We start from the raw sequence: 11,563 nt of genomic DNA, 5'->3' as shown, positions 1-11,563 counted from the left end.
AACTATTGATTAGAAAAATAAATAAATTATTGAAAAGTGGGATTAAAAAATCAATCAATTTATTAAATGTATTTAATAATGTGCATGTAGCTGCCTATATTAAAATTTACTATCAACATAATAATATTAATATAATATAATTTTTATAAGATATAGAAATTTTTAAATAACTTCCTACTTAATACTTATATAAAATATTAATTTTGGCGCAAATTATAGGTCATTTTTGTACCTTTGGCACTTATGTCATACAGCCATAAAGACAACAATGACGAATTAGGTCAATGGCTTGAATTATTTTTTGGTTTGCCTTTTCTACTTCCCACTGATGTTGATGATGCGTTTATACAACTTATGGCAATAATATGTCCAGACTTAGAAGTTGGGAGTTTATTTTCAGACTGCGTGTTACTCGCATACATTGAAGATGATTCGCTATTTCCACCTATTCTTGGGGCTCAAGTACCGTCATTAAATCCAAGGTACTTAATATACTATAACTTAGTAACTTACTATAAAATAATGTAATATAATATATAATAATAATAATAATGTATTTTATAGTTATTTGTAATTATATTTATCTGCTTTTATTTGGTCTGCATGTTTAAAGTAATTTATTATTTTATTTTTAAGAACCACCAATGGAGCAGAAAGTTTCCACAGAACTTATAACGGACAATCTTACAGCACACATCCTCCTACACATGCAGTAATTTCTGTTTTAAAGGAGACCCAAACACAACCCGTGGCAATAATCAACTCCATTGAAAATAATATTACAAAAACCATGGCAAGCTAAGATTATAATCGTATTGTTTCAACAATTAATTTATATAAAGAGTTTGAACAAAATAAGGACATAATAAGGTATTTAAAATTAACCGGAAATAAGTACTTGGGAAAAACAATTTAAATTGTGTATATACTGGCAAATAAATATTGATTTTTTAAATTTTTAATCTTAAGCTGACAAATATGTTGTATATAAATATAATTTTTTTTACTTTTCATCTTAAAAAAATGCCTTAAAAATAAGTGATGAATGTATTGATTTTACAATATGTGTGAGTTTTTTTTTTATCAAATTTAAAATTTAAATATGATTTTTTTGTTCACAATTTATTAAATGTTTAACTTTAATAGCTAAGGATTGAAAATTAAAAAAAATTCCATGTAAGTTTATTTTGTAAACAAAATATAGTGTTTGATATCTTATATATATTATATATTGTATTTTTATTATTTTTATTTTTATTTTTAATTAATGTGGCAACGTTGCATAAAAGTTAGCAGATAAGAATATTCTCAATAGTGCTATTAAAAAAGGTACGGCTGATAAGGACAGTTCTCAATCGTGTTCTACCCGAAAAAATAAAAACATTTGAAAAATGTCAGTGTTGAGAATTCAAAATGTTGCTGAAAATTCTCAAGTATGAAAAAAAATTCTCAAATATTACATATTAAATATTATATTTATTCCAGAGATAACAGAAGTGAAACAATTTCTTTTAACTTTAAGGTCGGTATGTGTTTAATATATTAATTTAATAATATTATGTTTAGGAAAATATACATAAATACATTGCAATTAATCTTCTGTATTAATATTTTGTCGAAGAATTTCCCTGTTTTTTTTTGGCGATGCAACAAAATGGAAAATATTGAAGAAAACTTATTCCCAACAAAGATGGAGATCTACAATATCTATCAACCTAATGATCTTGTTGCTACAGGTAAACTTTATTTACAATATAATTCATTGAATTAGTAACTACGTATATTTTACATTTGTGAGAATATTAAGCATGTTTAATATTTTAGGTTTGAACCATTGGTGGCAAACGAATATTGTAAGGAATATAAACAAATATAACATTAGAAAGGTTTTAAGTATAATTTGTAGGTATGTATTATTAAGTATAAATCAGTGAGCGCCCCCAAACCAAGAAAAAAAAGATCACAGAATATGATTTACAAATTCGTCTAACATAATGTAACATCTATCAAAATGTGCTTAATTTACAGATAAAGAGAAACGAAGCTCTAAAGTGTATTTTAAAAATTATTCTTGAAATGCAACTTCTTTACAAAGGGTACGAAAAAAAAGAAAGATTATCGTCAGTCACGACACTACGGTTTCTATGGTAAGATATAATAATGAGCATGTACCAGTTGCCCCCAAAAGTACCTTTTTTTATACCAAATCCCCCCAAACTACCTAGAGGAAAAAGTACCAGTTGCCCTCAACCAAATGTACCAGTTGCCCTCACATGTTAATATATACACAAATACAATATATAGCTCTTAAAATAAGGGAGGTAAATGTACAAATCATAAATAAAATATAAAATTCAAAATTATAATAATTTGTTAATATAAAATAGTACAAAATCAAAATATAATAATTTGTCAACATATAAGTTGTATAAAATTCAAAAGTATTATGTTTTGTTATAATAATTACTAACCGATTTAATACCGCTAATATTTTTGTTTTTATATTTATTTTATCGGATACAATAATTGACGGATTGAATTCAAGTTCAAAGCCAGAGCATTTTTCTTTTAACATACTTATTAAAAATCCATACGTTTTCGATGATTATATCCACTCAGACGCATTTAAAATTACATGGTATGTTGACAAATTATTATAATTTTGAATTTTATATTTTATTTATGATTTGTGTATTCACCTCCCCTATTTTACGATATATATATTGTATTGTGTATATATTAACATGTGAGGGTAACTGATACATTCAATTGGGGGCAACTGGTATATTTTTAAAATCGCGATAATACCCTTGGGGGGCAACTGATAAACACCCATAATAATTGCTACGAGCAATAATCTTTTTTTCATACCCTCTGTAAAAAAGTTTCACTTATCCGTGAGTAGTATTTTTTTGTTAATTATTTCAATTTAATGATATAGACTACCTATGACTGAAATATATATCTGTTACGGTCAAAAGCCGAAATCGGGCAAACCTCAGAAATGCCCGGGCAAAACGCGAACTGCCCACAATCCTTGGGCAAAATGTCATATTTCGGCTTTTGACCGGGCAAACCTAGTTATGACCAACCTCATTTGGGCAAAACCGTATACTGACTTTTATCGTAATGGCAAAACCGTAGTGTCTTATATACGTTCTATAATATTAAATATAAATAGTGATTTTTGTCGTACGAATTTATTACGATTATAAATGACCCCACGTATCTTGTTAATTTATCGTTGTTATCGTATTTTATCAACTCGTTACCTATATTAAAGGTACACAAAATACACCTTATCTAAATGATACAATATTGTACCGTAGTTACTGTAGTTCGTATTTTTGTGAGCTTATATTAGTACGTCTTTAGCAATGGCTAACGTAATGTGTGTGTCTGATTTTAAAACTAAATTTGAATTAAAACTTAAAGAAATTACAAAAAGTGAATGCAGTGCTCTAATAAGCGATACAAGATATGATGAACTCATAAAAGAGGTAGAACAAGCGAAGGTCAATTCCAAGAAAACAACGAGCGAATACAGGAGACTAAATAGATTTGACGTACTCACAATCGGTGAGTCTAAAAAATTAATAGTTCCACCAAGTAAAACCAATGGTGACATTATTTATTTTGTAAAATGCAATGAAATGTTCGATATATTACACATGGCTCATATAAATTGTGGTCATGGTGGTCGAAACCGAATGGAGCATTCAATAAAACAAAAATACAAAAATATTACCAGGGATATAATTGTATTATATTTACAGTTATGTGAAATATGTAATAAAAAACACGCTCATCCCAAAAAAGGTTTAGTAATAAAACCAATTTTATCTAAAACTTTTAATTCTCGTGCACAAGTCGATCTGATAGATATGCAAAGTAATAAAGATGGTAATTTTAAATTTATCTTGGTTTACCAAGACCATTTTACTAAGTTTGTTTCTTTGCGACCTTTAAAAACAAAAACTGCAAGCGAGGTTGCATACAATCTTATAGATATTTTTTGTATATTTGGAGCTCCGTGCATACTACAATCAGACAATGGTAGAGAGTTTGTAAATCATATTATAAATGATTTAGTTCTAATGTGGGATGGCTTAAAAATTTTATACGGGAAGCCACGTCATTCGCAAAGCCAGGGGAGTGTTGAGCGAGCTAACCAGGACATCGAAAAAATCATTTATGCTTGGATGGAAGAAAATCAGTCTAGAAAGTGGAGTGAAGGATTGAGATTTTGTCAATTTGCCAAAAATAATGCTTATCATGCTGGCATCAAACAACCTCCATATGAAGCTATGTTTGGAAAAAAAGTTAGTCTTGGATTAAAAATGTCATTTTTACCCAATGATATAATTAATAATGTAAATGACGAAAATGTCTTACTTCAATTTGTAGAAAACGAAAATGAAAATGAAATGGATGTATTAAATGGAAATGAAAATGAGATGGAGGTATTAAATGAAAATGAAAATGAAATGGAGGTATTAATTGAAAATGAAAATGAAATGGAGGTATTAATTGAAAATGAAAATGAAATGGAGGTTTTAAATGAAAATGAAAATGAAATGGAGGTATTAATTGAAAATGAAAATGAAATAGAGGTTTTAAATGAAAATGAAAAAATTTTAGTCAACCTATCTGAACAAAAACAAAATTTTAAAAAAGCACGGGAAAAGGCTACTGATGGATTAGTTGCGCAAGCAAAAAAAATGAAATTACTGAGTGAAAATCTATTTCCACCTCTAACAGTCGAAACGACAGTGAAAATTCCAGTGCCTTGTGTTGATAGAGGAAAAGTCGATGCGAATAATGTGTTAGGTGTTATATTAAGTGTTACTGATGATGGATTCTATAAAATAGGAACCAAAAATGGAATTTTGTCATCACTTTATGCCAGAAACCAAATATTTCAATGCAAGGAACAATTTATTAGTAGCAATGATGTACCGAATATCGAAATACCACTGAGGACTGCTAGTACTCAAAATTCATTAACTGGAGGACAAGGGTTTATTTTTTGTTCTTGCAAAACTAAGTGCACTACGAGACGATGCAAATGTAAACAACTAAATATTTTGTGTAGTTCTAAATGCCATGGTTCTAATATGTGTAGCAACAAATAAACAAAAATATTATTTTTTTATTAAACGAGTACTTAACATCATTATATTTTTATTATTATTTAAGTGTATTCAATTATATCTGTACAATATTTTTTATTAATTATTTATTTTAACATTATACGAGTACGTAATATTATTATTATTTAAGTGTATTCAATTATATCTGTACAATATTTTTTATTAATTATTTATTTTAACATTATACGAGTACGTAATATTATTATTATTTAAGTGTATTCAATTATATCTGTAATCAATTATATTTGTATTTAATATTATAGAACGTATATAAGACACTACGGTTTTGCCATTACGATAAAAGTCAGTATACGGTTTTGCCCAAATGAGGTTGGTCATAACTAGGTTTGCCCGGTCAAAAGCCGAAATATGACATTTTGCCCAAGGATTGTGGGCAGTTCGCGTTTTGCCCGGGCATTTCTGAGGTTTGCCCGATTTCGGCTTTTGACCGTAACATATCAATGATTCAAATAAAGAGACACATAGGTATCTCAGTAACCTGTATATCATACTGTAATCCAAATCAACAAAAACAAATAACTGTTGTAGGTACATTTCAAAAATAATAAACAAAAATCAATACCTTATAAGCTAATATATTTACATACATATTTTTTTTCTAGAACGACATTTAAATGAGCTCCAAATTACACACGGCTAAAGAAATAATAATTGTTGACACGCACTACCACCAAAAGTAGCTAAATCCGTCAATATTAAAATTAAAATTAATTTTACTCAATGTAAGACAGTATTTACTTCTCTATAGTTAAATAATGTGTTTATATGTCATTATATTAATCAGTTTTGTGAATGGTTTTTATTTGTTTGCTTGTCAACAATTAATAAATAATATGTATAATATTAATTTATTTGACATATCTATGCGTACACCTCTAAGTAATTAATGTGTCCGATGAAGTAACACTTTAAAAAATAGCTACTCGAACAGAGCTCGAACACACTCGTGTATTATTAAAATATACCAGTCATGGGACCTATGCTTTTGAATAATGAATCATGATCATTTACATCATGGGCTGATGATATTATTTAAGCTGTATATTATACAAGTATGATAAACATTTTAAGAAAATAATAACTTTCCAAACAAGGAATAATTTTTTTATTTAAGTTTTGGCTTGTTTATGTAGTTACTAGTAAGTCGACTATCAGTCTATCAAGTCTATCATTTCCTAATTTCATTGTACAAATTAAATTTGTGATTAAATAACAAAAGAACTAAACTAATTATAAATTATGTATATAAAAATTATAAAAAGTACAAAAATAAGAGCACCATCACTCCAGCACCCCAAGTTGTAATTTTGTGTAGCAAATTTTAACAAAAATATGTACTTACCATTTTGTAACAAAATGTAACCACAACAACTTTTTCTGTAACTTACAATTAAGTTCAGCATACTGAACTTAAATTCCGGATATTCTTAAAGATGATCAGTTTGGTTTAAAATGTTGAGAAGATTATGTAACTATTTTGTAGCCAAGTGTAATCCAAAATTAAGGTGCAATACTTCTATTTATTATTTTTTAATTTTTTTTTTTTAAATATAGTGTTTGTATTTATATTATGTTATTTATACGTTGTATATTTATGTTTATATTTATAGTTTTAAATTTATCAAATCCAACTTTGGTTTGGTTTTTGAAAAGTAATTGCTATCGTTTTCAATAACTTTGATATAGACAATCATGTATTTCATCACAGCTCGATGGCGATATGTCAATATGTTATATTATTATGTCTGAAGTGTTAGTTTTATATGTATTACAAAAGATCTCCTCAAAACAAATCTTCTAAATTTAGAGAGTGTTAGTTGAATATGTAGTAAGTTCTTTAAATATTTCACATAGTATAAATAAAGGAGATTGCTGTGAAAATAATATACTTGAAGACTAGACGAGATTTAGGATAGTTCTACCGAGGGTTAAGTTGTATCAATTTCTTGATTGTATTTAAATTGTTCTAATAGATGGAGTAAGATTCATGGTTAAAAACCATATACCTATAAAGATAGACAATTTTATTGTTTCATCCACAATTTCATAGGTTAGGTTATGTTGGTGACTTCCATGAAGAAGACATTGAAAGTCCAAATATTAGAAGATCGCATCCAGAGCACTCTTTCTACTCAGATATCTATCCAAAATATTTTTGCTTGGTCAGACTCTTCGGTGGTACTATCTTGGTTAACACACCACATGTTTCGTATAATGTTTTTGTATCTAACCATATCCATAAGATACATGAATTTTTACCGTCCTGTCGTTGGTTTTATATCAGCACTGAGATGAACTCGGCAGATTGTGCCTCCAGAGGTTTGGGGCCTTGTGAGCTAGCTCAGAAAGATCTTTATTGGAGAGATCCTACTTTCCTCCATCAGTTCGGCGAGAGTTGGTCGTCATAAGTTAATTTATTCCTCTCAGATCTGTTGTCTGAGGTTACAGGTCCTGTGCCTTGTGTTGTTGAAACAACAGGGAAGTAAATTGAGTGGTTCTCTCGCTTCTCGTCTCTGAATCGTATGTTAAGAGTTATTCGTTTCAGTTATTCGGGTTTTCTATATTTAATCCATGATGGGTTTTCACTCTGCCCAATGGTATCCTAAGCAAGCAGCCCTACTATATTATAATACTATATTTAGACATCGTCATTTCCGACTTATTTTAGTAATTGAATTATGGTAAATCAGATGGGATAATCATTCTATTTAATATTAAGTTAATTCGAAAAAAAAATCTTTATTCATTTAAAATTATAGTAATCACAACCTGGCAAATAATAAAATAATATATTGGTCTAATAATAACTGCAGGTCAATAAATATAGCTATAAAATTTCCATGACTAATTGACGGATGACGGAGGACCCGGGAGTAGATCGGGTAACCCCAGCTAGTTATGAATAAAATTTGCATTCTTTTAATTCAATTCACACTTAGAATAACAAGATATAGAGTCTTACAGTAAACAAAATTAACACAAAAAGATGAATTTGGAACAAAGTTATTATTATTTTAGTGTCCCCCTGTAAAATTTGATTTTTGAGGGTTACCTTAGTTGGCCTTTCGACAGACGACATTTATGTTCGTATTGACATACAAAATTATGATGATGTTAACATTCTTGATTACATAGCAATATCTGTTGCATTTTTTACTATATATTCTATTTTTTTGTACTCCTTAAATGTTCAGATTTATCACACATTTGTACATACATTTGTATTTATTTTTATTTTTATTATTGTATAGTTTATCACAATTTTCAAAATAATAAGTGAACATTTAATGCAAGACTCTTGATAACTTGTTACAATAGCAGTTGAAAAATGTTAAAACTACATAGGCACGATTTTTTTTTATTGGCATTTAAAGTTCAAATTTTGACAATATTTTTCAAGTTGAAAATTGAAAATAATTTTGTAGTTTAAAATGTATAGAATGTTCAATTTTTATAGCTAAGAATTAAAAATTTAAAACAAGGTTCCACTTAAGCTGTTTTTTCCATAACTAATAAATCTAAAAAATATATTAATACAATTATTTTTTATAGACATTTTAAGTTAAAATTTGGACAAAATTGCATATTCACACAAATAATAATGGTTGTCATTTTGTTGTAATTCAGTTCCAAAACAGCCCAATTTTACATAGGTATATTTAATATTTTTCCACCATCACTGATAATTTAAGAATAATATTAATTTAACTTACCGGCTACCATATTAATAATAAATATTAACAATATAAAACATCCTAAACTGACATACCGTCCCCACTCAGAATCGTCTTTCGTATACAATATCATATAATAATGATATCATTGAATTCAAATTTAATACCATCCATTACAGTGACCTCTTAGACACCTAATGTACAGCAGATAGCGACATCCACTTACTCGCTTTTTATAGTTATAATTATATGATGCAAAAAGCTTGTTTTAATGAGTTTACTTTGATTATGAAGATATTTATTGTGGTACCTCTATATGGCGCTAAGATAATGCTATTTTTACATTTTTTTAAAAATATTATGTTGAAACATAACGATTTGTTGTGTCTTTGTGAGTTATCATGAGGTTAATTTCATTAAGCTTGAGTTCGATTTATCGGTAACGCAGATGTTATATTATGTTTGGGGAAAAAAACAACATTCAATACCTTTTTACTGTAGACTGTAGGGAGCCGTTTTTTTTTTACTCATTTTTTGAATTTACTATAATATTGTACCTACCTACAATTTAGGTATAATATTATTATCATTATTATTAACATAACTCATAAGCTCAAGTAATATAATATAACTAGATATACAGTGTGGGTGTCAGGTGACACAGATTGAAAAAGTTCAGGGTTTTTCAGAACGTTTCCAAACATTTAAACACTTTTGATTAGGTTTTGGAAGCTCACTAAACAAATTCCCATGTATTATGAGTGTATACTCGATAATGTGGAATGATTATCTATAAGTAGCTAGGTAGGTACATAACATATTTTCGAATGGCGACAAAAGAGTCTGACAAAAAGATTAGATCATGGAGATAGGTGCCTACAACAACTGACTGAAAGATTTTTGAATTTATCAATTTTATTAATTTTTCTAAACATTCATTCATACAACTTGTTTATTTCAATCATTTTGACGATAAATATAATTTCTTCGGTAGTTACAAATTGCAGCTCTAACGTATTCTTCGTCGTGAAGGTGGTGCGCAACATATGTCAACCGGATCCTTCCGTGCTTGAAATAAAATAGAGTTTATGGTGCATTTTAAATATCTCACAATTTTCATAAAATATTTTTGTAGATTTAACGATGCTCCGAGGTATACTACAAAGCAAAATAACGAAAAGAAGCATATAAGACACATTTTGTCGGATTTATTTTTATTTTTACGAAATGTATTACAATTCACTAAATAAATTCAACAATAATGTGTTGTTAAGATGATTTGTGTAGTATAATATTATTGTTGCTGTTTACAAGCCGACTATATTTTTTTAAGTTAAATTTTTTAACAGTTATAGTTCAATAATAGTCTTAGACAATATAATAGTATATCTACATCAACCAATTATTATGATATTTCAAACAATTAAATAGCGGATACATACTATACATTAATAGTAATTGTTGTATTCGTGACTTTGTTGTTTTCATAAATATAAGTTATATTATAGGTACATAAACTGTATATAATATATGTATGTATGTGTGTATATATGTATGCATATTTTAAAGAGTTACTAATTTCTTGTCTTTTGAATACTTGTTCTGATAATGGTACATGATTATGATGGTTTAACTTACTTTCGTTAAATATTACTTCATCATTTTCATCTACTTTTAAAAATGCTTTACATATTTTTGTTGTACAGTTCCACCGTTGTTTGTCGAAGGCCATCTTCTTTTGAAAACTAAATTTAAAACCTTTAATTATTTTAACACATTTTCCCTTTTCACTTATCATGTATCACATTTTTCATTTAACCATTCTAAAAACTGAGGTAACAATTTAAAACCGCTTAAAAATTATAATATCGAACAATTCGTACAACGAGAACGAGTGTTGGAAATCTACTAAATGTTACTCGATCACGTATATTATGTACCTACTAATTACTATGGTCTGATTCAGGTTTGGTTTGCATTAAATCTTATCATTACACAGAAGAGTATATTATCTTAATGTTTAGTCATTAGATATACTCGTATCAAATATCAAATATGACAAAAGTCATAAATTACGACTTTGAAATAACAAACTTATTTTGATACAATATGATATGTTTGAAATTGTTTAGAACCTTTTGTATATTTATTACCTGGCTATTAGAAGGTTACTAGTACTACACCCTTTTCGTTTAGTACACAATTTAGGGTAAGTCGGAAGCCAATTTGTATAAAAATTATTGACCTTTTGACTTCGGGAGGTAACTAGTGTCGACCCGTTTCAACAGTTATCTGATCAGCATCGTTTTTGGAATGCCATAATTTATTATAGCTCTCAGATTTAATATTCTGCCAAGCCGAGCGAGACGAGACAGCGCCAAACACACACGGTGCTTATACTCTGCATGGTTTTTTGTTCATTACTACGTTCATATAATTTTACAAATAAGCGGGTTACTACAAAATGTTACAATAATTATTGTATTTAGATAAGAGCATTCTATTCGTTGTTATAATTTTCGTTCAGTGTGGAGTGCCTTTAATTTATTTACATTTTGATATAATTTAGCGATTCAATTTATTATGCAGACAAACAAAACATATGTGAATTATTATAGAAATATTGGTATGTAATGGTATTAAAATAAACTGACAAGATATTAATTACTGGTAGGTAGTCCTAATTTAAAACGACATTAAAACTAATAATAATTA

The 11,563-nt window shown here is 28.1% G+C and overlaps 2 protein-coding genes across 2 annotated transcripts; both read left to right on the top strand.

The window, feature by feature from the left end:
- The first annotated feature begins 243 nt into the window (after nucleotides 1-243).
- On the top strand, nucleotides 244-802 carry LOC111034973. The gene is made up of 2 exons (XM_022316436.1): nucleotides 244-482; nucleotides 637-802. Exons 1-2 carry the CDS (start codon nucleotides 244-246, stop codon nucleotides 800-802), a joined length of 405 nt encoding a protein of 134 aa, XP_022172128.1.
- Nucleotides 803-2,976: 2,174 nt separating this feature from the next.
- LOC111034972 (KRAB-A domain-containing protein 2-like) lies at nucleotides 2,977-7,582 on the top strand. Its single transcript, XM_022316435.1, has 4 exons — nucleotides 2,977-4,463; nucleotides 4,689-5,020; nucleotides 7,225-7,383; nucleotides 7,459-7,582. The coding sequence occupies exons 1-4, from the start codon at nucleotides 3,378-3,380 to the stop codon at nucleotides 7,580-7,582; spliced, it is 1,701 nt and encodes a 566-aa protein (XP_022172127.1). The 5' UTR covers nucleotides 2,977-3,377.
- The last annotated feature ends 3,981 nt before the right edge of the window (nucleotides 7,583-11,563 follow it).

Source organism: Myzus persicae, unplaced genomic scaffold (assembly GCF_001856785.1).
Source record: "Myzus persicae strain clone G006 unplaced genomic scaffold, MPER_G0061.0, whole genome shotgun sequence".
Classification (NCBI taxonomy): Eukaryota; Metazoa; Arthropoda; class Insecta; order Hemiptera; family Aphididae; genus Myzus; species Myzus persicae.
The sequence above is the reverse complement of the archived record's forward strand: the minus strand, read 5'-3'. Positions and strand labels throughout refer to the sequence as shown.

Bases quoted from the DNA above. Each gene is read 5' to 3' on its own strand.
- LOC111034973 (XM_022316436.1), top strand. From the start codon at position 244: ATGTCATACAGCCATAAAGACAACAATGACGAATTAGGTCAATGGCTT. The intron at 483-636 runs GTACTTAATATA...TTTATTTTTAAG, and splicing joins GTACCGTCATTAAATCCAAG to AACCACCAATGGAGCAGAAA.
- LOC111034972 (XM_022316435.1), top strand. From the start codon at position 3,378: ATGGCTAACGTAATGTGTGTGTCTGATTTTAAAACTAAATTTGAATTA. The intron at 4,464-4,688 runs GTATTAAATGAA...GCACGGGAAAAG, and splicing joins GAAATGAAAATGAGATGGAG to GCTACTGATGGATTAGTTGC. The intron at 5,021-7,224 runs GTTTATTTTTTG...ACAATTTCATAG, and splicing joins TCATTAACTGGAGGACAAGG to GTTAGGTTATGTTGGTGACT.